Source organism: Trachurus japonicus, chromosome 18 (genome assembly GCF_045865225.1).
Source record: "Trachurus japonicus isolate A0001 chromosome 18, Traja_1.0".
Lineage (NCBI taxonomy): Eukaryota > Metazoa > Chordata > Actinopteri > Carangiformes > Carangidae > Trachurus > Trachurus japonicus.
The window spans coordinates 6,766,562-6,779,805 of NC_140924.1; the positions used below are offsets into that span (position 1 = coordinate 6,766,562).

Below are 13,244 nucleotides of genomic sequence, written 5' to 3' on the forward strand. Positions count from 1 at the left end.
TCCTCAAGATTGATGGAAGGGAGCTGGAAAGAGTAAAATCCACAAGATTCCTGGGCGTCCTCCTAGATGAAGCACTAAATTTCATATATTGAACATCTCCTCATAAAATTGTCTAAATATGTTGGTTTATTTTTCAAACTCTGTTATGTTCTTCCTTTATCTGCTCTACTCCTATATAAATCCTTGTTTGAGCCCCATTTACTTTACTGCAATGTAATATGGTGTAACACTTTTCCTACCCATCTTAGAAAATTAGAAAATTTACAAAAGAAAATTATACACAATTATACAATTCAGCACTCCCACACGTCCACTCTTCCATAGTCTTAATCTCTTGAGGCTCACAGAATTCAACATCCATCAGAACGCAACAATGATTTACCAAGTTGTAGCTACATAACCTGAATCCTAAACTCTCTATGCTCATCCCAGCCAGTAGCCCCGTGCATGGCTACCATACCAGAAATTAGCCTATGTATCACCACCAGGGGGCCGCTGATCTGGAATGGGCCGGATGAGAGTCTGAAATCAGCCAATTCCATCTCAGTCTTCAAGAAAAGGATAAAGGTGCAACTTCTTATTTATCATCGTAATCTGGGTATGCCTGTTTGACGTCTTTGTCTATTTTGAGTTTGCCCTTTTCAAACCGACAGTAAAAGTCGTTGAGCCTCACAGGCAGGGAGGGATCACTGTCTAGACCATGATGATTGGTTTTATAGTCTGTAATAGCGTGCAACCCTTGCCACACCCCTTTGATGTCATTAGCTTGTAGTTTGTTTTCTAGCTTAGGGACCGTTCGTTATTTATGGAATGGGCCACCGGAGGAAAATGGGGGGGGGTCATGTCATAATATTCTTTGTTGAGGGGTGGGTCCACTAAAAAAAAAAGGTCAGTGAGGGGGGGTCATTCAACATTTTGTCTGCAGGACACTGCAATGCCCGCAGAAAACAAAAACAAAACAAAAACGGGACATTTCAAAGCTGCAAGCACTGATGACAATGAGAGCAACGGCCCCCGAATCACAACGTTATTTTATGTTGCCCTGATCTGCCCTGAGTTGGCTTCGAACCCGGGTCTCCCGCACCGCAGGCGACGATGCTAACCGCTTCGCCAAGAACTCAATAAGGGCTCTGCCCGCGGCTTAGCACGTATTTTATGGGTGAGTGAGTTTAACTTCAGTACCATACAGAGGCTACGCTGCCTGCCTGCCTCATTGCGTAACTCTACATAGTCTGAGCAGCACGTACGTTCACGTTGCTTTTGTGAATTGTAAACAAACAGACGCCCCCTCGGTTTTCGCGTCCAGCAGTTTAGCGGCTAATTCAACAGCAGTGATGGATAACTGTACCGGAGAGGACAACTTCATGAACTACATTTGAGGAATAAACGGCAGCTTTTACCTGACGGGAGACCGACGCCTGAGCTACGGTAGCTAACAGTTAGCTGGTTTTACGTACTTTCTCTCTCTCTCTCTTTCCCTCTCTTTCTTACACACACACACACACACACACACACACACACACACACACACACACACACACACACACACACACAGTTGTCTGTCATGTCGTAAACCTTGTAATAATACGTTGTTGTTGAGTACGGTTCACATTATTGTTGCTTCGGTTTGAGTGTGGATTAATTGTTAATGGCTTGTTGTGTAATGTGAGCTGGTCCAAAATCGCGATTCTGTTATTGATGAGTTGGGTTTTAATAACAGCTGATAAATGGCATGGATTGATGAGAAGGTGTTGCACACATGGTTGTCAAAATGAAATAATGTAGTGTCACGCGCTACGTGATGCCGCTGATGCGATGTCACGTGTCGATGGCTGGGGGGGGGGGGTCATGTATCTTTTGATAAGGCTTAATGCAGGGTCATGTTAAAATTTACTGACTCCGACAGGGGGGTCATGAAAAAAAAAAAAAAAGTCCTGTGAATCCCTCCGGTGGCACTGATGATAAATAACGAACAGTCCCTTAGCTCTGTAGGAAGCTTTAGCTTTGACCACGGCTCGCTGAAATTCATATTTCAGCAGTTTGTATTGGGCCATGTCACCATTCTTAAATGCATCATGCTTCTTCCTACAGAGTGACCTCACTTCATTGTTAAACCAGGGCTTGTTGTTGTTGTTGTTGTTGTACACAGTCACTGTTTTAGTTGGAATACATAAACTCTCACAAAAGTGAATGTAAGATGTAACAGTGTCAGTGTAGGTGTTAATATCGTCCTGGTCAGCCATCCAAAAAGTGCTCCAATCAGTGGAGTCAAAGCAGTCCTGTAACGTCTCTATGGCTTGTGGTGACCATTTTCTAAAATTCTATCATGATTTGACATATGTATGAATATGTAATATGTTAGTATTACGTTTGAGGCTCCCGCCATAAGCTTTAAATAGCTTCCTGGGAGACCTGGCGCTCCACATATCTGCTTCCGTTCTTTTCTGCTCTGTCCACTAATATCATGTGTGTTGTGCGAAATAAAAATACTGAAAAAAAAATACTGAATATCAATTCAACCTCTTTCCCACTATTTCTCCTGGAACTGGATTTCTTTCTTTACGCATATTTAACAACAAAAGTGAACAGCTTTTAAGAAATCTATTGTTAGTGTATTTGTGTAGGCTACTTAAAAAAAGGACAACCAACTTTTTGAGAAGGAAGTGTCCAGGTTATCATTTAAAAACTAAATTTGACTTTTTTTTTGCAAAGTGAAAATGTTTTGTGTTGTTTCATGTAAGTTATAGAAAAAAAGTTAAATGTCTTTTTGAAGAAACAAAAATAAAACGTGAATATGTTCCTATAGAGTCAGACTCTTGAGGATGGTTTATCAGCATGAATAATGATAATTAAAAAAAACTTGATTATATGGAACCATTCATATTAAAAATATATGAAATGTTCTGAAACATATGACGAAGTCCTCCAGTCATTATAGTTCAGCTGCACGTTTTCAGAGTGTGTCTCAGTTTACAAGTAAAAGCTGAACTCTTATCTAAACAGGTTGTACACAGCTTTTTGATCTTGGCTGTAGATGTTTGCAGACAGTGTCCAGACCCTTTAATGGTTTCAGTTTTGTTTCCTGATAAACTGACTACACACTCTCATGATGTTGGTAAAATACTCTTTATTCTACGGAAAGTATTGAAAAACATTATGATGATATTATGATACATTTCATGAGCAAAATGAGAAAAAGGCATTTAAGACACACAATGATGATGAAACACTGACATTAATACTGAAGTTAGAGAGATGTAGGAAGCCCTTTCTAAAACAGCTCTTAGATTGTGTTTTTATCATAAGCAGTGATTCTTTAAAACGTAAAAAATAAGTAGTTCGACAGTTTCTTTGGTTGAAATGTATTTCTTTACAGTAACTTTAAACTTGTACCTTTTTCACTCCAGGCAGCTGATTGTTTTTTTTTTCAAGTAACTTAGAGAACCTGATACTAACATGATACATTATAATGGAAGTCCACTTCAGCATTAGTAGGTTTTTTTTTGGGCTCATATACAAACATAAAAATAGGACTGTTCTGAAAACATCTTTGGTTTTTTGGCCTGCTTATTTAAACCAGTGGCACTTTAGGGACACACATATACAAACACACTTGGCAGCAGATTATCGGTATCATGCGAAAGCTGCTGACTGGGGCTGGCACCATCTTTACCAACCAGCATCTTGAAACATCTTCAGCAGATTGAACACGTCAGCAGCTACACTGTTTGTGATCCATTGTATTTTGGTCTTTAATTGTTGAATGTAGGCTTGGGCGGTATTACGGTAATACCGTATACTACAGGTATTTAAAAATAGCAACGGTATCAATTTCAATACCGTCATGAAAAAATGCAATGCAATTATACAGGAGATAAGGATTAAATATGAAATAAAAGTAATTTAATATCTAAAATTGATTATATGTCCAGTAGCACTTATGTGTGGTTGAATTTTCAGTTAGTTTAATATGTTTTAGCCTAATTTTACCTGCCCGCTGGTGAGCCTGTGGGACGGGTCCCGCTGATCGTTGAAAACAGCAGTGATACGTCTCCAAACCAGAAACGTCTGGAACAACATCGGAAAAAGTCGCTCTTGACAAGAAAAAAAAAAAAGGGACCGGACCTGGCGTGTCTTGTAAAAAAAAAAAAAACTGTCAGCGACTGCGTGCCATGACTTCCTGTATCTGGCCCTTCAAAATAAAAGCCCTATAGCCTTTCATATACAGTTCGGTCATATTGATTTTGACTTAATTTTGACAAGACAGGGCTCCAAAAGTTTTTTTTTTCTTTCCTGCGACCAATCGACCAATGAGATTTTGGTCTGCTAATGTTTAGCCCTAGTATTCAGTTTCTGAATGGTGAAGACACAAGCCAATGTTTGGTAATGCCACTTACGTCATCATTTTTAATTCGTCACAGTAATACCGTATACCGTGGTAAAATGTGGAGGAAGTTTGACGGTATCAAAATTTGGATACCGCCCAAGCCTGGTTGAATGTGAAGTCTTGGCCAGCGAACCACTTGGCTCTGGCGACCACGTCATTGGCGAAGTCCTCATGTCGCGTCACGCTGTCCACGTCCTCGTCCTCCCTTAAATCCAGGACGGCCTCTACTCCTACGATGTAACAAGCCAACGCTCCTGAAACACAGCAGAGACAGCTGAGACCTTGAGACAGGGCTGGAACCACAGGGTTTCCCAGAATACCTTTCACCAACCGCAGCAGACACAAAAGCTGCTGTGGTGGTTCAAAACAGACAACATATTTAGTCCAACTGGGATGGAGAAGAGCGAGGCCTAAAGAGATTGTGGACCTGTCCCATTTCTCCACACTTGGCTCAGTGCGCTTGGTTACGCACACACTTTTGGTGACGTTTTGCCGGCGGAATGTATATTTGCATATAGTGTTCAAGCGTGTATTAAAGGCCCCATGGCATGAAAAATGTGATTTTGGTTATTTTTTCATGCTTGGGGAGGTCTCTGGGCCACGTATATACTGTCCCATGCATCAAACTGGTCATAAACGGAGAAACACACAGCGCCCATTTGTAGGAACATTCTCTTTAAGACGAGCAGATAGCACTTCCTCCTTTCTGTGATGTCACACACAAGGTAACTCCGCCCACCGTGACCAGTTGTTATTTTTCAATTTCTATGAATGCAGCTTAGGTTTCAGTTACTTGCCTGTGATTGGCCCGACCACATGCCACTCTAAAACAGTCAGCCAATCAGAGGAGAGGTTCTCATTCTCTCTTCTGATTGGCCAAATGACCTGTGCCTGTTAGAACTCCAGAAAGAGGCAACAGAAAGGGGCAATATAAACGATATTAAGCAGATCACAGGTACTCAAAACCAATGATACATCTTGTTAGGGATATCAGCAGGTAAATAAACCCAGAGAAAAGTGCACAGCATGGGCCTTTAAGTGGCCAAGCGTGTGGGGGGATATTTAAAAGCAATCGGCACAAACTTGACAAGTGCAGCCTGTGACGCTGTGCACAGTAGCACAACTACGACACACACAAACAGACACACAGCAACAGTTTTAATCAATGCTGCTGTTTGCTGTGCAAGATTCAAATCATAAAGGTGTAAGCCCAATTCCGTAAGTAAATAAAACAAAAAGTCTGAGATAGAAAGTATTTTGTTGAGATTAATTCAATCACATTTCCTAAACGTGGTGCATTGGTAAATGGTCTGTATTTATATAGCGCTTTTCTACCTGAAACGATACCCAAAGCGCTTTACAGTACATCACATTCACCCATTCACACACACATTCACACACTGATGGCGGAAGCTGCCATGCTGCCAAGGCGCGAACCACGACCCATCAGGAGCAAGGTGGGTAAGGTGTCTTGCCCAAGGACACTACGGCAGCAACCGGGACAGAGCGGGATTCGAACCGCCAACCCTCTGATCATTGGACTCTACCACCTGAGCCACTGCCGCCCCATTGTGGGATTTATACTTGGCGGTAATATTTACGGTCTTACCTTAAGTGTGGGTGAAGTGCAAATCAAGCGCGCTGCACTTTCAGTCGTTGGAGAAACGGGACACACTTGCGCACTGACACTAAGCCCATGAACGCACACGCCAAGTGCCCAAGTGTGTAAGTGTGATCGAGTGTGCATATTGGGACAGGCCCAGAATATCTCATCTGACCTGACCGACCATTGAAGAAGAAAGGGGGCAGAGGCGGCCATGTTTTTACCCATCAGCTGTCGTTCTTTGGTCCATGAATTCCTCTCCTTCGCCATTTTCTTGATGAGCAAGGCTAGCAATCTGGTTCCTTGTGCCAGGTGCTCCCTGCTGTACGGGCCGACACGGTCGCAGTCCACGTAGTAAGCCTTGTGGATCTGTCACGATGAGATTAATGACAAATGAGACATCACAGCAGCCTTGCAGGTTGGGGATGAGAAGATGAGAAGACATCTCGTGAGTATTTCATAACTAAATGTAAACACACACACACCTGCATGAGACCAAAGCAGTTTGGGTCGCGCTGTCCGTATCCACTGATATCCAGTGACGCTCCAGCATCCGACTGTCTGGAGATGATGGCAGCGATGAGGCCGGGGTGGACGCCCACTCTGCAGAACACAACGACAAACTCAGAGATGAAACACAACGACAACGACGGCAACAACCAGAGGCTACGCTACAACAAAGAGGAATTTCCACTCGGTGGATAAGAAAGTTTTCGTAAGAGACGTCAAACCAGCTTATTGTTTGAGCTGTCACGTTAACGTACTCTGTTCCCACACTGTTGATTATTTCTCTGTAATCGTTCATCCTCTCCAGGTCTCGTTTTGCCAGCGCCTCTGAAGCTCTGACTCCATCCAGAGGTTGATCTGAAACAGAGACAACAAATCAGAGCTGTGATCTGACATCGGAGCTCATACAGGTTGTAGTATTTCCTTAAAGGACGACTGTGACTGGAGAGAAGGTGGAGGTGAAAACTGACTGAACTGACCGTAGTTCATCCTAAGATGGGCTTTTGCAGTGTCCTCGGACGCTCCTCTGGTTTCCACTTTGGAGATATCTCTGTAGTCTGTGGACACAGAGGACGGAGGATACTTTAGTCTTCTATAATGTACAATTTAAGACTTTTTAGAACCTCTTAATGAGGAAAGTGTCTTTGAGTTGGAGACGTACCTTTGAGAAGTGGCTCAGCTGAGGAAAGAACACACACATAGTTTCAGTTATCACCACAAAAATCAATTGTATCCATTCAAATAAACTCTGTATCAAACATAGACTGTAAAACATATGGATGTAGCATCCGTGACGTCACCCGTTGGTTTTGAGGAGTCGTTTTTGTGACTAAAATATGGCGGCCGAGAACCCGCCCACTGGCCTCGAAGCAGCCTGTCTCCGGACCTGTCACTCAACGTTTCCGCGCCCTAATTGGCCAGAATTTTAAACCTAATAACAATAAAACGGTAGAGTTTTTAAAAAAAATTCACCCCCCTCAGAGTGTGTGCGGGGGTAGAGACCAAAAATTGCTCCCTTCTGGTACCAGCCCCCAGCGACAGCCGAGGGAATTGCAGTTTTTGAACACGGAAGTGAGCTTCACTTGTCAGACCGACAACTTCCCCCTTGGTATTAAAAGACAAGAAAGGAGAACTTACCTTCTTCTGCTTTGGCCGGTGATGGGATCAATCTGAGGATGAACTCTACAACACAGAACCAGACAGGAAGGTAGTGAAGCAGCCGGAACAACAAACTAATTTACCATAGAAAACAAAAAACAAAGAAACAAGTGGGCCAACCTATCAGAGGTTGAAGCTTCTCAATCTTCCAGACAGCGACAAGGAAGCCCACGACTGTAACCACGACCACGACACAAACCAGGATGATGTTCCATCCACGACTCTCTGCTGCATCCGGACGATTCAGGTCTGCAAAAACAAACATGAATTCATAAATAAAGTGGAAGAAATCCTTCTGAGGCTGCCAACCAACACAAACACTGACAAGTCATTAGACGTTTTACCAGAGATCTGTATCGTCTTCCCCTTCACCAGACTCACTTCAGGAATCTTCACTCGACACGTCAAGAATCGAACCGATTTTAATTTTCCTGTTGTAACAGAAACAAAACAAGCAAACAAAAGTTAAATGACAAATGACCATGACAAACCTGCTCAGGTGATTGTTCACCGGCTTAATCTAGATCCTCATGACCGGAGAACAAAAAATGTTAAAGACCAGCGGAAGAATTTACAAATATTTCAAGTCAGACAGAAGCACGGGTACTGGTCGACCTGGACGACCTACTTTTAACCATGTGCGCATTGACGGCGTAGAAGTCGTCTGGTCCGTCCGATGAATTGGTCTCAGCCCGGAGGTCGTTTTCCTCGTCGTCTAACAGAGAAATCTGTGGTTTTGGGCCCCAGCCGCTGCACTCGCATCGTACAAGCGGCTCATTGGATGAACTGTCCACAGTCAGTTGGACCTCGGACATCTGAGCTGCGAGAGAGAGACATTTTTGAGTTCCATTAAAACTTCTTAAGAACTATTGGACGATGGGAGTTGGAGGAGACATTCATGTTCCCCAGAAACATCAAAGTGATCATTACAGTTTTCCTTTGTCCAATACTTTGATTTAATGCCTCTGGTGACCTGCTATGCAGTTGTTTTCATGTTTAGCTGCATCAATAAAAATAAAGCATGGCTGCTGTCTTACCAACAACAAGCGAGAAAAACGCTTCCTCAGCAGATTCGCCGAAAGCGTAACACCTGGACAATAAACAAACGGAGGTAAGTTAAGAATCTAATGAATACTGGTGGAAAATTCACAATAAATTTCCTGAAACATGACGTACTTGTAGGTACCGCTGTCCCGGTGCGTGACTCTTTGTAGCTTCAGAGTGCCATCCTCCATTTGTTCCACCCGACCGCGGTACTCTGCCGATGTCTCCTTTTCCAGAACCTTTCCGTCACGAACAACACTAACTGTGGTTGAAGACGAACCGTCCACCTTTGACCACTCCCTAGCGGTGACGCCTGAGGCCCTTGTGAGGCACGGGAGGGAGCCATCTTTTCCAGCAGCAACAACAAAGACTTCCGTAGAGCCGGGCTGTAGGGCCTTACCTGGTCCAGGTAGAACAAGTACCAATACATGACCTGTACTAAACGATAACTGTTTTTTTTATTACATGTGTACAGCAAATGAGAAATTCCAACAACGTAAACAAAAAATAACATGGTTCTATCAGGCCAGGATGAAACTTCAAAACTTCTTGAGGAAAGACAAAATGACTGTACTTGGCTCTAAACACCTCACAAACACTACAGATAAACTTAAAGCAGAAGTAAGCAGAATGTTTGTGTTAATATAAGTCTTGGGGTGTTTTCACAAGAAAAGACTAGAGTAAACACTAAAAGTCCGCATCTGTTCCTGTTTTCTGAGCATCAAGATCCATACCACCACAACGAACCCTCAATTTACATTACTAATAAATTTTTTTTTTTTTTTTTAATAAAAAGATAAACCGTCTCTGGCGACGCACATAGGGCAGTGATCCTAAGTCAATTCAAGTTTGTCCAAGTGGAGTTGTCGTACGTAGCTGTCACAAATCGGCTAGCGATGCAAATCGGGTAGTGACAGTGCGCACTAAATTTAGATCGCACTAAATTTGGTCCCGTTTGGGTTGGTGTGAAAGCAAATCGCACTCCAATGCACCAAAACTAGTGCGGCCTGAGGAGGTGGTCTCGGTCTCTGGTGCACTAGTTGATGTGTGAAAGCAACCGCACTCTGGTGCGACCCAACTGCCAGGCGAACTCAACAAGTTTGAGCTAAAAGGGCTCCCGTAGTCGCTGACAACGGGTTAACGCAGCGGGGAGACCGCCCGGTGCTCCGGTCCTACGCAGCTCTGTCCCCACAAACGAAGCAGCAGTAGCGGGGCAGCCGGTCGGTGCGTGTCAGGTCAGCGGACAGGTCAGCGGGTCCGTCCCTCGGGTCCGCGGAGCAGCTGATTACCGTGGTTACCGAGCAGCGGAGGTCCGCCGTGTTTACGTTTAACCGGGAACTAACGGGACCGAGCACCGGAAACCAGCCGGAAGTACCAAACAGAGTTATACATGCAAACAATATAGAAATAAATTACCAGAGCTACTAACAACCGGCCCTATTGAGTCTCCATCATGAAAGTTTTATCAATAAGCGCTTCCAGATTTCAGCCAGTAGTCATGGAGACGTGACGCTCTCCAAGTTTGGTCCCGAGTGACAAAAAGCAGATGTGAAAGCAACCGCAACTGAAAAAATGAAACAATGTATCATTTTAACATTTGGCACTAAAGATGTGTGAAAACACCCTTGGTTATATCAAAGTCCTTCTTGAGGAGAGAGAACGGCATAAAGGGGCAGTTCTCTCTGTGTGTGCAGCCAAGGGATGCGCGTGAAAGTGGTGACATGATAGGGACAAGGGTGGGGACTGCTAACTCCATCAACTGACAGGAAGTTAGAGACAAAACCACCGGGTCGCTTACTTCTGCTTTAAATTCGTCATAAAATTCTTGTGAAATCTCTCTCTCCCCACACCCACACACACACACACACACACACACACACACACACACACACACACAACAAAACATATTATATATAACATTTAACATATATTTGTGTTTCATGGGGATTTACATCGCTAACTAACTTTATAGCAGCCTATAAAAACACAATAAGACGCTTTCCCTGCCGAACTCCGCTTGCAAACCGGACATTTTAACGTTGCTTTAAAGGGATAGTTCAACATTTTGGCAAATTGGCCCATTGCCATAATCGCTATAGTCATAGCAGTAGGTTTGTTACCTTTAACTGTCGGTGTAAGCTATTTTTAGAACGGAGGAGCGGAGCGGCAGGCTGCTCAGGGCTATACTATGGAGGCTAAGGGAATTTCTTGGTTTTCCTCATCAAACTCATCAAATACACAACCCAACCACTCCAAAAGGCTGTCGTAGACAAGTTGTGACCTGCACATTCACCACGCTATGAGATAATAATGGAACGTTACGAGACGGAGCTGTTTTAGAGGTAAATTCATGCAAAACCGCTGATGCGCGTTGCGTTCAGGGACAGTTTTTCAGCAAGCAGACTCTGTATTTACCTCGAAAACGGCTCTGTTTCGTAACTTTCCATTATTATCTCATAGTGTGGTGATTGTGCAGGTCACAACTTGTCCTCGAAAGCGTTTTGGAGTTTTGGGATTGTGTATTTGATGAGTTTGATGAGGGAAACCAAGAAATTCCCTTAGCCTCCATAGCGTAGCTCTGAGCAGCTCACGGCTCTGCTCCGCCGTTCTAAAAATAGCTTACACCTACAATTACAGGTAATGAACCTACTGCTATGACTATAGCGATTATGGCAATGGGCCAATTTGCCAAAATGTTGAACTATCCCTTTAAGTGCACCGAACACCTCCGCTATCACTGTGGCAATTAAATTAAATTAAATGTGTGTGCACGGGGGAAAGAGAGGGGCGGAGGGAACGGGGGTGACAGATGTAGCAAGAGGACAAACTATCCTGCGTTTAAAATAAATAACATATCGAAAATATCTGCAGGACAACTCATGGAGCTGGAAACAAGCACAAATAAGCAACTACACTTTCACAACAAGCCCAAAAAAACCGCAACCCGCGACGACCAATATTTAGAAGCGACACAGAAAAAGAAGCCCAAAGTCGCGTATAATAAGCGGACTTGGCAACACTGTTTAACAGTCTACCGACCTGACACCGGAAGCTGGACGCTGCAGAGAGAAAACCAAAACACTGCGGTGAATGTACGGAGCTTCATCATAATACTGAGCTTCATCCCCGGAGCAGCAGCGGGACAGACGAGGAGAGCGTCTACTAGGCTATCACTCCTCTGTGTAGCAGACAGTTCATTCAAGGAAACGACAGCTTCCTTGACAGGTTGTTTCAGCGCATGCGCAGAACTGTCAAATGCACTTTTTTTGTGTGTGAGATTCCTCTTTTATCTTTTTAAAACGCAAATTGTTTGAATTTTTTTTTTTAAAACTGCACACTCCCAACTAAGACCTTTGTTGCAGTGAAGCCACATGATGGCGCTCGTGAATATCAATTCAACCTCTTTCCCACTATTTCTCCTGGAACTGGATTTTCTTTCTTTACTTCATATTTAACAACAAAAGTGAACAGCTTTTAAGAAATCTGTGGAAACTTTTCCATTGAATAAATGATTGTTAGTGTATTTGTGTAGGCTACTGAAAAAAAGGACAACCAACTTTTTGAGAAGGAAGTGTCCAGGTTATCATTTAAAAACTAAATTTGACTTTATTTCTTTTTTTTTGCAAAGTGAAAATGTTTTGTGTTGTTTCATGAATCAACATGTTATTGAAGAAACAATAAAACATGAATATGTTCCTACAGAGGAAGACTCTTTAGGATGGTTTGTTTGTATACATCAGCAAGAATAATGATAATTTAAAACACTTGATTGATGGAACCATTCATATTAAAAATATATGAAATGTTCTGAAACAAAGAAATTACCTGCATCAAGTGCTTCACACAGAATTAACATAAAAAATAAAATGATCTGATGAAGTTTATTTCAATAAGTGCAATGACCCAATAGATAGTAATAGTGTATAGATCAGTGGGGCAATATAATTTAAATCGAGTCACTACAGTACTTTTTCTTTCTAACTGTAATTGAACAACAAAAATTAAAATAGCTTTTAGAAATTGGTGGAAACTTTTCCCTAATACTTTCAACTGAATAAATGATTGTGAGTCTATTTATGTACTCAGGGTTAGGATTAGAAGAAAAAAGCATAGTTAACCAACATTTTGAGAAGGAAATGTTATCATCTAAAAAAAAAAAACTTGAGGAAGAACACATTTTAACAAAAATGTACTATTACTTTTATGAAATGTTCTGAAACAAAGAAATTACCTGCATCAGGTGCTTCACATCGGCGATTAAGTTTATTTCAATAAGTGTGTGATGAGCCAACGTTTTTCCAGAGAAGACATCAAACTTGACTTTGACTTGCTGCCTAAACGCTCTGGGCGACACGTCCTTCGATAAACACCAGGGGCATTATTATTTCAAATTTTTAATAGTTGGAGACACGACACAATATTTGACCTTCTGTCACCGTGCACCGCGTCACTCAGAGTATTTAAGAGCTGGTCCTGGTTCAGCAGATCCACATCCAACGACTGAAGCTGATCCTGCAGCAGGTTTGTTCTCGAGTCGTTTTCACC

At 42.7% G+C, this 13,244-nt stretch overlaps 1 protein-coding gene across 1 annotated transcript; it reads right to left on the reverse strand.

Moving 5' to 3' along the window:
* Positions 1-3,205: 3,205 nt before the first annotated feature.
* Positions 3,206-11,823, reverse strand: LOC146968550 (uncharacterized). Its single transcript, XM_085759260.1, has 13 exons — positions 11,739-11,823; positions 8,832-9,099; positions 8,693-8,745; positions 8,284-8,475; positions 8,000-8,086; positions 7,776-7,904; positions 7,635-7,679; positions 7,159-7,176; positions 6,977-7,054; positions 6,755-6,854; positions 6,476-6,593; positions 6,215-6,359; positions 3,206-4,641 (listed from the first exon to the last, which is right to left on the reverse strand). The coding sequence occupies exons 1-13, from the start codon at positions 11,821-11,823 to the stop codon at positions 4,466-4,468; spliced, it is 1,494 nt and encodes a 497-aa protein (XP_085615386.1). The 3' UTR covers positions 3,206-4,465.
* Between the last annotated feature and the right edge of the window lie 1,421 nt (positions 11,824-13,244).

Coding starts and splice junctions, on each gene's coding strand:
- LOC146968550 (XM_085759260.1), bottom strand. CDS start 11,823: ATGAAGCTCAGTATTATGATGAAGCTCCGTACATTCACCGCAGTGTTT. Junction 9,100..11,738: donor CGTCCAGCTTCCGGTGTCAG/GTCGGTAGACTG, acceptor TACCTGGACCAG/GTAAGGCCCTACAGCCCGGC. Junction 7,905..7,999: donor GAAGACGATACAGATCTCTG/GTAAAACGTCTA, acceptor TTGTTTTTGCAG/ACCTGAATCGTCCGGATGCA.